At 54.6% G+C, this 17,209-nt stretch overlaps 2 protein-coding genes across 6 annotated transcripts; both read right to left on the bottom strand.

The window, feature by feature from the left end:
• Positions 1–46: 46 nt before the first annotated feature.
• On the bottom strand, positions 47–9,737 carry CRTC2 (CREB regulated transcription coactivator 2). 4 transcript variants are annotated; one of them, XM_060138093.1, is made up of 14 exons: positions 9,445–9,737; positions 6,564–6,665; positions 6,375–6,488; positions 5,749–5,813; positions 5,058–5,126; positions 4,784–4,887; positions 4,654–4,683; positions 4,418–4,482; positions 4,267–4,316; positions 3,892–4,136; positions 3,123–3,529; positions 1,536–1,805; positions 830–1,016; positions 47–698 (listed from the first exon to the last, which is right to left on the bottom strand). In XM_060138093.1, the coding sequence occupies exons 1-14, from the start codon at positions 9,595–9,597 to the stop codon at positions 478–480; spliced, it is 2,082 nt and encodes a 693-aa protein (XP_059994076.1). In that variant the 5' UTR covers positions 9,598–9,737; the 3' UTR covers positions 47–477. The 4 variants fall into 4 exon arrangements, with proteins under 4 accessions (XP_059994076.1, XP_059994084.1, XP_059994092.1 ...); XM_060138101.1 differs by lacking the exon at positions 4,654–4,683; XM_060138109.1 differs by lacking the exon at positions 5,058–5,126.
• A 490-nt stretch (positions 9,738–10,227) lies between these two features.
• SLC39A1 (solute carrier family 39 member 1) lies at positions 10,228–14,316 on the bottom strand. Of its 2 annotated transcripts, none has more exons than XM_060138151.1 (4): positions 14,250–14,316; positions 13,305–13,523; positions 13,015–13,145; positions 10,228–11,877 (listed from the first exon to the last, which is right to left on the bottom strand). In XM_060138151.1, exons 2-4 carry the CDS (start codon positions 13,489–13,491, stop codon positions 11,221–11,223), a joined length of 975 nt encoding a protein of 324 aa, XP_059994134.1. In that variant the 5' UTR covers positions 13,492–13,523; positions 14,250–14,316; the 3' UTR covers positions 10,228–11,220. The 2 variants fall into 2 exon arrangements, with proteins under 2 accessions (XP_059994134.1, XP_059994126.1); XM_060138143.1 differs by lacking the exon at positions 14,250–14,316 and adding an exon at positions 13,789–14,157.
• Positions 14,317–17,209: the final 2,893 nt, after the last annotated feature.

The following is a 17,209-nucleotide window of genomic DNA, read 5'->3' as shown; positions in this document are numbered from 1 at the left end:
CTCGATCCCGACCTGCATCCCAAACAGCAGCCAACGACACCAAGGGTTTGATATGATTTTTTTATTAACATAATATATTTAATAAAAAATAATATCCACTCTGGCTCTCTCCTCCATTGCAAGGGGAAGAGTGGTGAGGAGGGGCTGGCACTGCCCACCCCTAGGCATCCGGACAAGCCCTGCCTCCAGGGCTCCCCTCTACCCCCTGCTTTCCAACAGGCTCTGACCTCCAGACAGACGGTTCAAAGTTACAAGTGCTTTAGGCCCTCCCTTGAGCTCCCCCAAGCCCCATCCCTTGTGCAGAATTCAGGGGCCACCTGGACAAACCCCTTGCCTTTTCTCATTCTTGGGATCCTCCGTTCATGTTAGAAAGAGGATCTGGGGGCAGAGAGTGAAGTCTCTACTGGCCAGGGGGAAGGGAGGAAAGGGACAGTGATGGGGGACAGGGCCAAGAAGAGGGATGTCGATGAGGTGCCCTCACTGCAGCCGGTCACTGCGGAACGAGTCCTCCACAGCAGGGTCAGGCAGCAGGGCACAGGGGTCGCTCAGCATGTTGAGCCCCTCCAGGCCCAGAGGCTCCATGCGCAGCTCCTCCTCCAGCCCCAGCCCCAGCTCCAGCCCAGCTGCTGACACCTCAAAACCGGGCACTCCAGCCAGGGCCGCTGAAATCTCCTTAGAGAAACCGGGGGAAGGGTCTCCTGTGTGGGCAGAAGAGATGAGTGAGGACCCCATGTCTTGCGAACTCTCCCAAGACCCCCTCAGTCACCTGCTGTGCCACCAAATGTATCACGCCCTCCTTCCATCCCCCATCACCACCCACACCTCTTACCTGTGAGGATGATGTTAGGCCCTGAGCCATGGCGGGAACAGTGGGTTAAGTTCTGGTGGTTGAGGGCATGGGGGTCCTGGGGGCCACTCACTGGCCCCTCACCGCCTAAAAATCCAGGCCCTTCGGAAAAGCCAGGGGGATCCAGCGCCAGGCTGGTTGATGGGTTCTCCATGCTGAACTGCTCCAGCTATGGACACACAGACAGGCCTTGAGAAAGTAGGCTTCAGAACAGGGTGGTCCTGCCTGCCTTTGCCTAGCTCTGCTAACACATCCTCTTTGCCCAGTAATATTCATACACCTCCCCCTACCCCACCCCGCTTCCCACCTCCACCATGGGAACAAAAGCAGAGACGGCGGGAGATGGCCACAAGCACAGCGACAGAAGTGAGCACGGGGCCCAAAGTAGGTGTGGGCACCGTACCTACTGGGACAGAGCATGCGCGTGCCAGGAAGACAACGGGTCAAAGCAGTAGTCATCAAAGAGCAAGCTGCACGGAGGTAGCTGGGGGAGAGGGGCAGGAGTCGGGGTCAAATGCAGGAAGAGAGGAGCCCCAAGTTGGTGGTACTGTGTTACCTGGGGGCAGGTAAGAAGGCTCTCCCCCACCTAGATCTCCCAGTTCAAAATGCCCCCCTCGATACCACTCAGGCTCTTTTGGCCCACTCCCAGCCCCTCCCCTGCTTCTGAGCTAGGGACCCGGGTACTCACGTTCCCCAGGCTGAAGTCACTCATCGGCCGGTGGTAAGACTGTTGCCCATGCCCACTGGGGCTGGGTGGGTACAGTGTCCCATAGTGCAGCTGCCTGCCTGGGGGCTGCCCACCGGAGGGCTGCACTGAGCAGGCCTGAGAGGGCAGCCCTGGCTGCTGCAGAGGCTTTGGGGTGGGTGGCTGGGTGGGCAGAACCAAACTTGGGGGACTGTACGGGTATGGAGGCAGCCGCTGGTCACTGGGCAGCTTACTGGTGTCCAGGGCGACGCCCTGAAGAAAAGCAAGGAGAAAGGGGGAAGCTTACCCCTCAATGTGCCCCCTGAGAGGAGCTCTTTGTCAGGGCTTCCCACCCTTTTAAGCTGCGACCATTGTCAACACAAACCCAAAAGTGTTCCATTGGGCATCGCTGGGGTGCAACTACTCTCAAAAATGCGTCTCAGGATGAAAGTGACTGAGAGAGGTTAACACAAGGATAATTTTGAATCCACTCCAGGAGTTAACTATTCCTAAACCTTGGTACTTTAACTACTGTTAGTAATCAACTACTTGTGACACACCTCACAAGGGACTGATCACACAACAGTGACCTTGAGAATGGCTGTTCTAAAGCCTTGAAGAGGCCAGAGGGACTGTGAGAGGAAGGAGGGAGGAAGGAGGGAAGCTAGGCTTTTAGTCCAAGTTCCCAGAGAGCAGAGCCCTTGCTGGCCTGACCTCAGTCTTTCCTACAGAAAAGGGGACCTGCATAAAGATGGAACATAGAACACACATTCCAGGGAAGAACAACAGAGAAAGAAAGGGAAAGTAGGGGAGAGGAGAGGGGAGGAAGAGCGTTAGGGTGAAAGAAGGGGAGCAGAGAGAACAGAAAAGGGGAGAAGTATGGGGAGGGAGGGAAGAGCTAAGAATGTTGACACTGAGGAAAAAACCCTAAACCAAGAATTTTTAGTAATGGTCCCAACTCTTCCCTAACATGCTGTGTAAACTTGGACAAGTCACTTCCCTTCTGGGCCCCAGCCTCCTCATCTGTAAGATGAAGGGACTGGGCTCCATCCTCTGACAGTCTCTGACTCTATGAAATCTATGAAAGAAGGAGAGGAGATGGGAGAGCGGATGGGACAGGATGGAGGCAGGAGAAAAAAGACAGACAAGGAAAGAAGGATCGGAACAAAAAAGAGAGAAAAGGGAAAGGACAAGCTATCATTTGTCGAGCATGCACCCGGGCTAGGCATGGTGCTGCGTACTTTCCGTATGTGATTTCCTTTGATTCTTACATTGCTGTCCTGGTTTTACAGACGAGGGTGCTGAGGCTCAAAGAAGTTAAATAACTGTCCAAGGAGACTGCTAGTAAGAGGTGGGGCCAGGATTTGAAATCAGAAAACTTAACCCCAGGGTTTGTATTCTTAAGCCAAGAGGAGACAAGGTGGCTAAGAGTGGGGCAGGCAGAGGACGGAGGAATGCAAGGGGATGGATGACAGCAGGAGTACAGGAGTTAAGAAGAGGTATTTGAGGAAAGCAGGGTGGGAGGGAGAGAACTTGGCAGGAGAAGGAAGGGAAGGGAGACAGACATGTAGGGAAGGCAGCCACGCATACCTGAGTGATGGAAGACAAGGTGGGTGACATTGTTGGCGAAAACTGTTTGGGCAGTTGCTGTTGGGACCTTCTGGCGTCGGCTGGGCCCGCGGGCAAACTCAGGGGACTGAGGGGCACACGGCGGTGGCGGGGAGAGGCCCCAGGGGTAGAAGCTGGGTAAGGGGGGGCACCCAGCACCGGAGATGAAGCAGAAGAGGAGGAAGAGGAGGAGGAGAGGGCCGGGGCGCTGAGTGAGGGGTGACCCAGGGAGGTGGTGGACAGTGCATGGCGGGCCAAGGAGGAGGCAGGCAGTGAGGGGTGACTGTGGGAGCCCTGGAGCTGGGGCTGAGGACTGCTCAGGGAAGCCTGGAGGTTGGGATTGCTTAGGGAAGACTGCAAGGATGGGTGGCTGAGAGGTGAATGAAGTCCTGTAGGCACAGACAAAAAACCAGAGATGCCAACATTACTGATGGGAACTGGGCCCCTTTCTGCCCAGAATGGGTAGCAGTGGCCAGACTATGGAAGTGGCAACACAATGTCCTCCCTACTCTGTCCCTGACAGTCAGGATGGCATTGCCCGCTTGGGGGTTGCTCTCCATCTTCTTTCTAGGAAAAGCCACACCTACCAGTTCTCACTGGCAGAAAACTGCTGTGAGGGAATCCTGGGGTACACAGGTGAAGGGCTGGTGTGGGCAGTCACAGGAGAATCCCAAGGTGCTCGAGCCTCCCACCCCTTCGTCCCTCCAGCTAGACAGCACCCCAGGGACACACAGCCAAGACAGCCACTCACCTGGTGCATCATAGCCTGGGCCCAGGCCCAGGCCCCCGCTGATGCCCAGGTGGGTCATGGTGTGGGTCAAATTGGAGGTACTGTTGCCCCCACTCAGGCTGGGGTACACTGTCTCCTCTGGGTCCAGGGGGGTGGGCAGCGGTGGGGGAAAGTGCAGGTTGGTGAGGTCAGGTAGGGAGCCTCCCGTGTTCATGGCAGGTGGGAGGACAGGCACAGTGGCAGGCTGGTCAGGAGATGGAAAGATGCTGGGGAAGGAGAGGAAAAGATGTAAATGGGGATGGGGGGCAGTGGTCAGGGAAGGGCAGAGATCAGCCCTCCACATTTCCCTTTGCTTCCCTCCTCCACCCGCTCAGCTGACCTCCGAGAGATACGTACTTAATTCCAGGGACTTCACAGGACCGAGGTCGGGAGGAGGATGAGGACAGCTGAGGAAAGAAGGAAGAAGGTGGCAAATGAGGACAGAGCTCAGTGGAGGACCCTGAAGACCCGTCCCATGGAAAGAAGAGGGACAGTGGGCCACGCCTACCTTCTTAGCATCCCATGGTTTCAGCAAATGCTTGTCATCTGGCAAGTTCTCCTCAATAGCAGGGACTTGAAAGAGAAAGACTGGTGATGAGAGGGTTGAAGAAGAAGGCAGGACAGGAAGCAGACGCAAGTGGAAGGGCTCCCACCCCCTGGCCCTGAACAAAGCTCCCAACACCAGCCCAGAGATTCTCTGGCATTCAGTACCCGCACATATCAAATGCGGTGAGGAACACATACCTTTGGAGTCCATTTCGCCATCCAGAAAACCTGCAAAGGATACGGCGGAGCTGGCTGCAGTGCCCACTTGCCTACCTGCTTCAAACAAAAGCTCCACGGCTACTCCCTCCCCTGGGACATGGCCACTTACCTCCCCGGCGGCTGGGCAGGACGCTGGGGGGTGCAGGGCCTGGATAAGTGTCCTGAGGGCTGGGGTTCATCACACTTGTGTGAAGGGCAGAGTCAGAGCTTGTCCTGTGGGGGGAAAAGAGATGAGCTGCCACCTGTGACAGTCTTCCTGGTCCTCATGCCCTGCTCAGTAGGGGAAAACACTAGCTGGGCTGGGACAGGGTGGGGTGAGAGAGCAGGGCCCCAGAAACTACAGATAAGAAGAGATGTGGCCTAAAGAAGGCAAGGGCCATCACCTGTTAAGTGCAGATGGTAGTCGAAACAACTGCCCCTTCTCTGCAGGGAAATTGCCCCAGGGCATTGTCCTGGGATGGAAAAACAAAGTGATGAGGAGGAAGGCTAGCAATGGACCAGAGGGCAGGCATGGGGGTTGGAAAGTGTGGGGCAGCCACGAGGGCTGGGCACCCAGGATCATCATGCCTCTTTCTTTCTGGTTCTGCTGATATCTGTGATCCGTGAACCCTCTCCCCAAACAACCTAGGAGATCTGGAAATAACTCCTCTCTGCCAGGACAAGCTGAATAGGAATCCTGGAGCCCAGCCACTGTGCTGGGTGTAAGTCTTAGGGATGAGATGGACAGGGGAAGGGTTCAGAAATCTGAATGCCAGAACACTGCACCTGGCACCCACTATTGACAGGAGGCAGCCATTTTCACCTGCCACCCTACCATCCTCCCCTCCCCCCACACACACCCCAGCTGCCATTAGTCCTGCTCTGGCTGGACTGGGAGGCTTGGCCACACGTGTCAACATGGCCAAGACTGGACTCTGACCCACCTACTCCACCTACCCCCACCCCTCCCAGCCCTGCCATTACGGGAGGAGGTACTGCTGAAAGCCTGGCCCAGCGGGCCCAAACCCAAGCCCAGCTCCCGCCAGAGACAAGTCAGAGAGTGGGCAGGAGATCCTGACCGCCCTGGACACTGACCTCCGCCAGCTGGACTCCGGGGGAGGAGATAAGTAGGCAGGACTATAGGGAGAGCTGTCAATGTGAAGAGCACCAGTTAAGGGAAAAAGTGAGGAGGGGGTGGACGGGAGAGAGACCAGATGAGAGAAAAATAACAGAAGGCAGCAGACAAGTTGTTTCAGGAAACAAACACCTTTCTCCTCCTCTACAAGGGGCAACAATAGGGGCAAAGAATGGAAGAGAAAAAGGAGCTGGAAAATATAGGTGAATATCTAGGCAGGGTTTGGGGGAGACAGGTCTGTGGAGGTCTCTGAGACTGAAAGCTATGAACAGAAATGTGAGCAGGAGGGAAGCAAAATCCCTGTAGCATGAGACATATCACGGAGCCCTGCCTCTAGCAGCCAAGAGCAAGCTGAAGTGAGGACGGTCAGAGATGGAGGACACAGTCTCAGGAGGCGCAGCTCCCTGTCACAGCAGCCAGTGCTGAAACACGCACCAAATGTCACTTTTCAGGGAACCTGGGTAAAGGAGAGCTCCCGCAGGATGGCACTGGACAACACTTCAGGTCCCTTTTCCTACCATGAGTTCCTGAGGAACCCCACCCCACTGCCCTCCAGACTCCGCAGCCCCTCAGTGAAGGATATGTGGCGGGGGTAGCGGCGAAGTGGGGACACCATTCTTCGGGGATCTCGCTGCACCCGTTCCACCAGCCCGTGGTGCCGAGTGCTCCGGGATGAATCCAAAGGGGAGTGGAGGGGGCTCTGCCAAAAGAGACAGGCAAGTCAACAGAGGGAGGTGCGTGAGAGCCTGCGCTCCCCCAGCTGGTGTCCACTCACCTGGAACTCAGCCAGGCCACAGCCAATCTGGTTCACGTTGGGCAGAGAGCCACCATAATGGGAGCTCCTTGTGTATGCCAGTCGCAGTTTTTGGGCCTGTAACTGAGACATGGAGGACAAATGGGAATGTCAGGGAGGGTCCTGAGCACTGTTCCTGTGGCCATCCATGCCATCCCTGTCTCCAGGACATGCTACTATTGCTGCTGCTTTTAAGAGATCTGCCAGAAGAAAAGCCAGTACTGGGTAGAAGGTCCACTGAGACCCGGTGCAAACAATCTGCCCTAGCTCTTCCTCAGGCTGCCCCCATCAATGCTATCACTAATGCCTGGCATCACCCTGCCAGGTGGAGCCTGATACTCTGCTCAGGGCCTGTCCTAGTCGGCATCAGTCTAAACAGAGTCCCTGAGGGGTTGCCAGGAGCCCCTAGGCTAGTCACATGGGTTAACTCCTGGGGAAGGGTGCCTATTAGGCACCTCTGCTTTCCCTTCCAGATGTGTCCAGGACTAACTGGAAGACAAGAGAAGGGCCACAGGTGGATGCCATAGAGCCATAGCTGCCAGCCTCTTTCCTCCCCACTCTGGAGGGCAGGCACAAGCTCCTGGGCTCTGCCATTTGCCCAACCTCAGGAAGGCTACACAGAGCCTGTACCTCCCAAACTAGAACAACTAAGGAATGATGGCTCTTCTAACTGGAAAAACAGTGCCAAAACAAAGAAGCATTCTTCTACATAGTCCTAAAGCCCCTGAATTGGTAGGGGAGCCTGGAGAATGGGGGTGAGAAAAGCAGTAGCCCACTCCAGCCTGGCCCAGAGCTGTCTCCTTGGCCTCATCCTCACTTTGGGGAGATACGTCTGGCACCGGAGTAAGACACCACAACCCTCAGCCTGGCATGGTTTCAGTCTGCCTAAAGGTCTCATGTCCCTCTGTGAGAGGTGAGCACCTACTTCTAAGACTCAGCTACTGCCACCCCAGCCAAATGAGACCCAGGGCAGCTGATGAGTGGTTAAGATTCTAAGAGCTTCCAGGGGTCACACCGTTGTGCATAGGGCAACAACAGAATTGACTTTCTGTTCCAAGAGGTCAGTCCAGTGAGTTTAGCAGGCACTATGCTGACCTTTGGGCCACTTCAAGACTGCTACTAATATACATGATAACCCCAGCTTCCAGGAGTATAGGCCCCAAAGGCCACATCTGCCTCAAATGAGACTTCCCAGCTGGCCAGATAACAGGCTGAGCTCCAGGTCTCTAATCCCTAGCTTTAGACTCTTGGGTCCCCAGGCCCTGGACATGTATGCCCACTAGATTTTTTTATGTGCAGAAGAAAAGTTACCCAACAGGGGCAAGGTGAGTGGAGGGGACCTTTTGACAGACCAAGGCACCACAAAGAAAGAAGGCCCAGTTTTGAGCTTTTGTTTGTACCTATAAGCCCTAAGATCCCACCATTCCTCCGTTGTCAGATGGAGGTCAGCCTCTGGCCCACCTTCCTGCCTCTGCCCCCACTTTGATCAAAAGCTCCTAAAGGGGGGACAGTCCACAGTTAGATCATGGTCCTCACGGCAGTTAGAGGGGGTTATGCGCGCGCGCGCGCACACACACACACACACACACACACACACACACACACACACACACACGATTTGCTTCCCCACCTAACTTTCTCTGTTCTGACTCCCAAAAACTAGGACACATGGTCTCTAGAGACTGAAAAGAGTAAAAAACACAAAAAAGACTAACAGAGTCAAGGGAGACACACACAAAAATACAACCGGAGTTACAGTCATAGGCAGGTTCAATCAAAGGCAGTCAGACAGGCAGAAAGAACTTTGAAATGTGGTATTTATGTTCGGCCATCCATCACCCCTTAAATTCCTTCTAGCTCCCTGCCATAAGGGATCACTGCAATATCCTCACCTGCTGTTTTGAGAATAATGTGTCCCTAAATTAGGACTGCATACCATCTGGGCAAACTCCCACCCCTCTCTCTCTCTGACATCCAGCCCTGGGAAGCAAGAAACCAAGATCAGGGGGCTTCAGAAGCAACGCCGCCAGGATTCCTTCTTTCTGGAACTTCCCAGGAATGAATATTCCCTACACACAGAAGACTCTCCAAGGCACCCCATAACTGACCCACAAAACAGTCATCTCTCTAGAAAGTTCAGCTAACCACCAGGTTCCACATAACCTATAGCCAACTGGTTACCCCCTTTCAAGATCCAAAGCCCTATGTCTCCTCCAAGGCGGCCAGGGCAAAATACCACCAGTCTGTGAGCAATGGACCTCACCTTCATTCACGTCAGGAAACCACAAGAAGTATTTGAAAAAGGAAGCAACGGGACGGGACGCAGGAGGGGACTTCCTGGCCCACTGTACCCAGCGCTGCCGTTCAAACCACTCAAGGGGCCCTTTCCCGGAGATACTAACTGCCAAGAGTAGCACAACAGGGCAGAGGGACCAGATGAGAGGAGATCACCAACTGAGAAGAGCCAGACTAGGGCAAGCAGGCCATCCCCTAACCCCATAACCCAACATAGAAGATGCTTCAACAGAGTCCCTGAGAGAACTCAATCAGAGATGCACAAGGACCACCCACCTCCTACCTCCACCGGGCTTCGGGGACCATCTCCTCTCTCTGTCCACTCCTGCCTCACTTTCTCAGTTCCCATTCGTTCCCAAACCCTCCAGCCTATCTGGAGTTTCGACCTCCTCCCGCAAAACCCGTCTTCCTGCCCCCCGGCCCTCAGCCCGTGCCTCCCAGACGGAGGCGCCCGCTACCCCGGCCGCGTTCCGCCTCTTTCGCTGCGGCTCCCGCCCCCGCCCCGCCTCTCGGCTCCCCGTTCGAGAAGTGCTCTGCTCCGCTCCCGCTTGCCGGCGCGGCCCCTCACCCGGGTGGAGCCGATGTCCATCATCACCTCCTCGAAGGCCGCCGTCTCCTCGGCCTGACGCTGCTTCTGCAGCGCGATCTTCTCACTAAACTTGCGCGGATTGGAAGCTGAGGCCGTGGCCGAGCCGGGCCCGTTCGCCCCCGACGTCGCCATCTTCCTCCCCCGTCCCTCCCCGCCACCCTCCCAATACAAGCCACGGCCTGCGCCGCGGGCCCCGGCCCGGCTCTTCCAGCCGTAGCCGCCGCCGCCGCCGCCGCCGCCGCCGCCTCAGCAAGCACCGCGAACCCGGCCCCAGCCTAGCCCTGACCTGCTGCGCGCGGGGACCGCCGGGAATTATAGTTTGTTTACGTGACTCCTTCGCAGCCGCAGTCACGCAATACGGGAGAGGAAACGGACACCATTTCCCAGCTGCCCTGTTGACTCCGGGAACTGGGGACTTTGCTCCTCCCCCTCGGCTCCTCCCTGCGCGGGGCAAACTGGGAAGAGTAGTTCTGCATTGGTCCCGAGCCTACAAACGCGAAGGGGCGAGGGATTAAAGAGAGGAAAGGAAAAGGGAGGAAAGGGAAGGGGTGGAGACAGGGAAGGGGTGGAGACAGGGAAGGAAGCAGGAAGAGACAAGAGGAAAAATTTGGTCATCTCCAGGGAAGGGAACTAGAGGGGCCTGAATGTAAACAGTGAGATCAGGGATATTCAAACAGCCCTAAACATCTGGGAGTCAGGCCCTCTCAGACTTGCCATGTGCCCACCCCTTTCCCAAGACAAATGAATCAGATACCGTACAGATGTGTAGAAACTTGTTTTATTTGGGTAACATGTCCCAAAACAGGTCAGTTAGTAAAATAGATTCTAGAATATATGGCCCTATGCACAGCCCTCCCGCCCCAAAAAATAACCCTGGGGGCGAGCCTTCCCCTTCCCCCTTGGGATCCTCTGGTATAAAAAAGTTTTGGCATCTCAGTGTTTATCATCTAGGCACGGGGCACCATGTCCATTTTCAGTATTCCTAGGGTACAGAAGTAGTGGGGGACGGTAGCTCTGCCAATCAGCCCCCCACCCCACCTCAGCAAACATTTCTGTCCCACCCCACAATCTGGGACCAAAACAAAGAGCAAGCAGACCCCTTCCACTGAGGTGCTGGGCAGGGCTCAGTGCCATCACTTGTGCTTTGAGAAAGTGGGAGGGGATTTATTTGGCACTTTAAAAATACAGGAGTGACCAGGGCTGGAGAAGCCAGAGAAGGTACCAAAACTGGCAGGAAGATGCCATTTGGCAATAGTCCCCTGGGAGAAGGGAAGAGGAAGATAGATATGAAAGTAGGAGCTAAGAAAAGTTGGAGGGGTCCACTCCAAGTGACAGAGGGCTGAAATGGGCTAGAACCAACAGGACTGCTGACTCTGGGCCTATGCCCTCTCTATACCTCTATCCCACAGCAGCTGGGTACCCACCTCCGGCCTCCCAACTACCAGCTTGTCCCTATGTGTAGTGTCTGATCCCTGATACCAGCACTCAGTGTCTTCCCCAATACTAATGTCCCTTGATCATGTCTCTAGTGACTTGACCATCTTTTGTCCCTTGGGCCTGGGGGCCAGGCTCTTGTCTGCCCACTTCCCTCTCATTGGCCAAATAGTGCCAAAGGCTCCATCCTTACCTCCCAGAGAACTCTTTGGTCCTCAGTACCTCCCTTCCCCACTCCTTCCTATTCCCCACACACTGGGAGAGGGGGAGGAAGGTCAAGGGCACGTGATACCCAACCTCCCATGCGTATCTTGGAGCCCCCTAGACTTGGATAAAGAGCAGGCCAGTGAGGAGGGCAAAGCCTCCTAGGAGCAGAATGACCTTGAGGATTCTCTGCTCAGAAGTGGCCAGCTCCTGGGGCAGGATTTCCAGGAAGGTGATATAGAGAAAGGTGCCAGCCGCCATGCCCTCCAGCACAGACTGAGCCAGCTGGTGCAGTGGCCCTGCTGACTCTGCCAGAGCTGCACCCAGTCCAATGCCCAGGGGTGTCATGCATGAGAAGAGGATCCCACAGCCAGCCACAACCTGTGCTCGCAGGTGGCTCTGCAGCAGCCGCAGGGATAAGCTGACTGCCAGGATACCCTTGTGGAGCAGCAAAGCCAGGCACAACTCCATGGCCCGAGCCCGGTCTCGCTGCAGCCCCACTGCCAGTCCCTCAAACACTGAATGCAGGGCCAGGGAGAAGACCAGTACACAGGCACGTAGGGCTGAGGGGGCTGCTGGGGCTCCACCTGCCTGTGGGACCTCTGGTCTGTCATTCCAGTGCTGCAGCCCACCATTCGCTGTTCCCAGCAAAGCCCTCATGTCCTCTTGAGGCGGTGGCCCCGACTGTTCCTTGTAAGCCATCGTGATCTGCTCCATCACCAGGACCAGGAAGAAGCCCATGGCCAGGATGAACTCTTGTAGGGGGAACTGGAGCTGTGGGCAAAGGGGACAGCGTGGACTTCAGGAGACAGGCCAAGAATGGGGAGGAAGAGTCAGATGCAGAGTTTAGTGGAGTCCCAGTTACACAGACCTGGGTTCCCACACACAGAGCCACTCTCAGTTACACAAAAATATAGTCACTTGGTGCCATAGACACCGTACAGATTATGGTGTCACTCCCAGTGTTACATGTAGATCATGGTTTCTCAACTTTAGTACTATTAACATTTCGGATTGGATAATTCTTTGATGTAGAGGGCTGTCCTGTGCACTGTAGGATGTTTAGCAGCATCCCTAGCCTATACCCATTAGATGTCAGTTAGCAAGCCCTCCTTCCCTGAGTTGGGACAACCAAAAAGTCTCCAGACATTATCGAATGTTTTCTGGGGAGGTGGGGGTGAGGGTGGGAGGATGACAGGGGTGGGCAAAACCACCCCCAGCTGAAAGTCACTGAGGTAGATGGACACAAAGTGTCACATGTAGGCCACACATTGGCCCACTTTCCCAAATGCTCACACACAGAGCCACATACTGTCATGGGGACAATCAGGCTTACACACAGTCACACAGAGACACAAGTCACTCAGTCACAGATGAACAGTTACATTCAGTGTTACTTCCTCACTTCCTCCAACTGTCTCAGTTTTTCCAATAAGACTGTCCTATGCCTTGGACTTAATCTTCCCCACATCCTACTTCCTTGAGTTATGTAGCCTTTTGGTCAGCAACACCGGGTCCCTGGAAATTGCCTCCTACCTGTCCCAGGCCTGTAGGGACCTCTATCTCCAGCCCTTCAGGAAAGGGTGAAGGGTGAAGATGATTCTTGGAGGGCTATTAACTTCCTGGAGGCTGAAACTAGAGAAACCTTACAGATAGGTCACACACCTGGTAATAGGGTTCCTCACACTGTCACAAAGGGCACGTAGGGGTCACATAGGGACTGAGAGGGTGAGAACCTATAGAAAGAGTTATGCTCTATGACTAAAAATCACAGCTCATGGGGTCACAAGCCAAGAGCCTTCCATACAGTCGTGGAGTGACACATGGACAGATCCATACAAACCACCGCTCCCAGAGGTATGTGATTGAACACCACATACACAGGGTCACATGCAGATGACCGGGGCTCACCGTCACATGAAGGGCTGCCAGGGCCTCATCTATGGCAGCCAGGTAGTCAGGCAGCAGGTCCAGGAGACATGTGGCCAGAAAGACACCACCCGCAAAGCAGCTTACCAGACTCAGGGCTTTTTGGCGGGAGGCTGGGCAGGAGTGGAGCATAGAAGGGAATGAGCAAATGAGCCCCACTACCCAACCTAAGCAATAGTCACTCTTGCCGTCCCCTCTTAGGTCACCTTCCTTAGCCCCAGAGCCTTCCCTCCTCCAAGCGTCCATGGCAGCAGGGAAAAGGAGAGGCTTACCTGAGGCTTCAGGGTTAGCGCCGGGCCGGCGCAGCAGGCAGATGGGCACTAGACTGCAGATGAGAGTGAGTACCAGCAACAGCACCAGGGCCCCCAACTTCACCTCCAGTCCCATGGGCACTGGGGGCTCCGAGGCTGCTGCCTCGGGGCGCCACACCAGGAGCTCTGGCTCTCCCCAGGGCCCCATGGCGGCTGTGGTAGCTCCAATGACTCTCAGACCTAGGAAGACAGGGTGAGTGGGGGAGTGGTCACAAGGGAAATATGGGGCCAAGGAAAGGGGAAGGCTGGTCAGCAGAACGCAGCTCCCTCACCCCAGCCACTCTGTGACCTTCCCTATCCCAGTGTGACTCATCCACTCCTGTACTGGGAATATCACTCTTTCCCCTCAGACTTTATCCCTTTCAAGTGACTTTTTCAAGTGACTCATTCAGGGACCTAGCAAGGGGGAAACTGAGGCATGAGGACTGTGTGGATATCTCATTACCCTTTCACGTGGAGCTCCCAGAAAACTAGAGAGCTGGGGTCCTCTAAGCAAAGGAGAGGTCAAGCCTCCTTTCCAGGAAGGAATGGATGAAGCGAAGAGGGTTCAGGGAGAGATGTCATGGGTAGCTTCGTGGACCACCTGAACAGGGAGAGCTGGGGTGCTCTCCCGCTCCCATTTCCCCAGCGCCATCCCCCCGAGAGCAGAGAGCGACCGTTTCAGGCCACAGGCTGGGATGTCGGGGCAAACGACCAAAGAGGGGCCCTAGGCGTCTGGGGTCCCGGGACGGGCTGACCCAACAACTGAGGGCGGTGTCTGGAAGTCCGGGCTCCGGGAGGCGGGGTTTGAGGCCGCCAGCGTGCCGGGAAGCTGAAGAAGAACGTGAGAGCCCGGACTCCAGCTCGTAGGCCCCGAGAAGCCTGGGCGGCCGACCCAGATCCCGCTCTCTGGGATCCCGCACTCACCTCTCGAGGGTCTCACTACAAGGCACCCGCTCTGTTCCGGCCTCCAGTCGGGAATTCCCGCCCCCTCCCCATCGTTTACCCCACCCCCGCAGCCGCGGCGTACCGACCCCCCCAGTGGCCAATGACAGCGCCCAGAGGGCGGGGCCAGACTGGGAGTGACGTGAGCTAGGAGCAATCAGAGACCAGCAGCCAGAGCCCGGCTGAGCCGAAGACAACCGGGGCGGGGCAAGGGAAAGGAATTCGGAGAGCACCTAGGGGCTGAGGGGCTGAGGGCGTGAGGGCCTGGGACGCTGTGGTGGAGGTCTGACCAGTGAACGTGGCCGGTCAACGAAGGCTTCCGATCCTTTGAAGATTCTAAAAGAGGAAGCTAGAAACCCCGCGGTCAAGGCTGGTGCGCCATACGCAACCCCCGCATTCCCAAGTCTTCCGCCTCCCACATCTCTGAAGATATCTGCCTGGTCTTGGGCCGAAGTCTTCTTATCTCTCTTAGAAGATTCTAAGATCCCCTTCTGGGCACCTGGGCACCAAAGGGAAAGCATTCCCTTCTTAGGACTGACTTTCTTGCTTGACTCCCTCGCCAGCACCCACAAGGAAGAAAAAGGACAAGGAAAATTGGAAAAGGGGAATAGCAAAGTGAGGGTATTTCTTGAAAATCAACCCTTCTTGAACTACCAATGGCCGGAGCTGACTTCTCTGCAGCCTTCTGCCTGCAAGTGGGTAAAAAAGTGGTGGGACCCTTCTCAGAGGTTGCTGAAACCCCACTCAGTGAGGAGCTTCTCTCGGCACACTCCAGCTTATCACCCTTACCGTGCCTCGAGGCATCTGGCCAGGGTTCTCTCCAGTCTCATCTGGAACTCTCCAACTTCTCTCCCTCCAGCCCTGTGGGCCTCCTTTCTGTTTTCTGTTCTTTGAATGAACCAGGGTATTTTCGACTCTGGACCTTCACTGCTTCCTTAGCCTGGATACTCTTGGCCCACATCACTGTGCTATCCGAATCCTCTTCTAGTTTCATGGGAGGGTAGGGTGCAAAGGAGGAAAATGAAGGGGGGGGTCAGTCTATTTTTTTTTGCAAATGTGAAAAGGCCTCACCTAAAGAAGGGACATGGTGATGCCTCTGAGAAGGCTCTGGAAATGCAGGCCAGCAACTTCCTTAAGAAAAGGGAATATCAGGACTTCTTGGTGGAGGGGGTCTAGGAGAAAAGAATCATACAGGATTCTAAGATCAGGATGTAAGTGAAATGTGGTATTGGTGTCCTGTCACTTAATGAAAGTATCGTTGCTGTTCCAAGCTCTTCATTAAAAGATAAAAATTACTGGGACTTCCCTGGTGGTCCAGTGGGTAAGACTGCACATTCCCAATACAGGGGGCCCAGGTTCGATCCCTGGTCGGGGAACTAAGATCCCACCTGCTGCGGGGCAACTAAGCCCACGTGCCACAACTACTGAGCCCACACGCTCTGGAGCCCACACGCTGCAACTAGAGAAGCCCATGTGCCACAACAAAAGATCCCGCCTGCCACAACTAAGACCCAACACAGCCAAATTAAAAAAAAAAAAAAAAAAAGTCCGGGGCTTCCCTGGTGGCGCAGTGGTTGAGAATCTGCCTGCCAATGCAGGGGACATGGGTTCGAGCCCTGGTCTGGGAAGATCCCACATGCCGCAGAGCAACTAGGCCTGTGAGCCACAACTACTGAGCCTGTGCATCTGGAGCTTGTACTCCACAACAAGAGAGGCCGCGACAGTGAGAGGCCCGCACACCGCGATGAAGAGTGGCCCCCGCTCACTGCAACTAGAGAAAGCCCTCGCACAGAAACGAAGACCCAACACAGCCAAAAATAAATAAATAAATAAATTTTAAAGAAAAGTCCGTATATCGCAACTAAGAAGCCCACATGCCACAACTATAAGCCCACATGACTCAGCAAAGATCCCATGTGCCGCAACTATGACCCAGATCAGCCAAAATAAATAAATATTTTAAAATAAAAAAGATAAAAATTACTATTAGGGAAAACTCCAGATTATTCAAGGGAATAATATGCATGCACTGGTTTGTCTGTCACAAATTATGCTTTCAAGATTACTGTTAATTAGTAAATTAACAAGGAATCATGGACTGGGAGTCAGGACACTTGGGTTCTAGTCCCAGCTCTACTTTAATTGATGTGTGATCTTAGGCAAGTCATTTGCCCTCTCAGGAGCTTGATAAATCAGGTGGAAGAGGGAAGTTAGACTAACAGATGATGCCAGAGTTTCCATCCAGTTCTAACAGAGGCTGAGAGCAGTCAGCCCTCCCTATTCACAGATGCGGAACTGCTACCACGAATACAGAGGGCTGCCTGTACTACATCATTTTACTTAAGGGACTTGAACATTTGAGGACTTTGGTGTCCGAGGGGGATCTTGGAACCTATCCCCCACAGATAAGCAGGGATGACTGTATATCTTCCACTTAATCATCTCTACACATGCAGCCTGCAGGAAGCCCTTTGAAAACTTTCTTCCTCTAGGAAAGATCTCAGCAAGGACAGCTCCGCTTTCCTTAGAGCTCTGCATGAATCTAGGAAGCCTGCTTTGTCTCCTCACTACTTGAGCAAGATGCGGGGAGATGAGCAGGAAAGCCACAGTGGGAAAATTTGAGAAAGCCCCAGCAAGGTAGCTTCGTATAGTGCAAAGAATATGGGCTCAGGCATCCAAATCTTGGTTCAGCTACTTACAAAGTGTGAATGAAAAATGTTGCCCGCCATGTGAGTAAACAAAGGATGTTGCAGCCATCAAGCCACTACAGGTGCCTGGTAAGCCCAGAGAGAACTCAGGATGGATAGGAATGGGCTGCCCTGCTGCCAGGCCCTCAGCCACTGCAGCCACCTCCAAAGGTGTGCCCTGAGGGACTTGGGATGGGATAGAACAGGAAACTGGCCCTAGAGAGCTAAGGTGTAAATCAAAGGAATAATTTCAGT

This window comes from Lagenorhynchus albirostris, chromosome 2 (assembly GCF_949774975.1).
Source record: "Lagenorhynchus albirostris chromosome 2, mLagAlb1.1, whole genome shotgun sequence".
Classification (NCBI taxonomy): domain Eukaryota; kingdom Metazoa; phylum Chordata; class Mammalia; order Artiodactyla; family Delphinidae; genus Lagenorhynchus; species Lagenorhynchus albirostris.
Note: the sequence above shows the minus strand (reverse complement) of the source record. Positions and strands in the feature narration are given on the sequence as shown.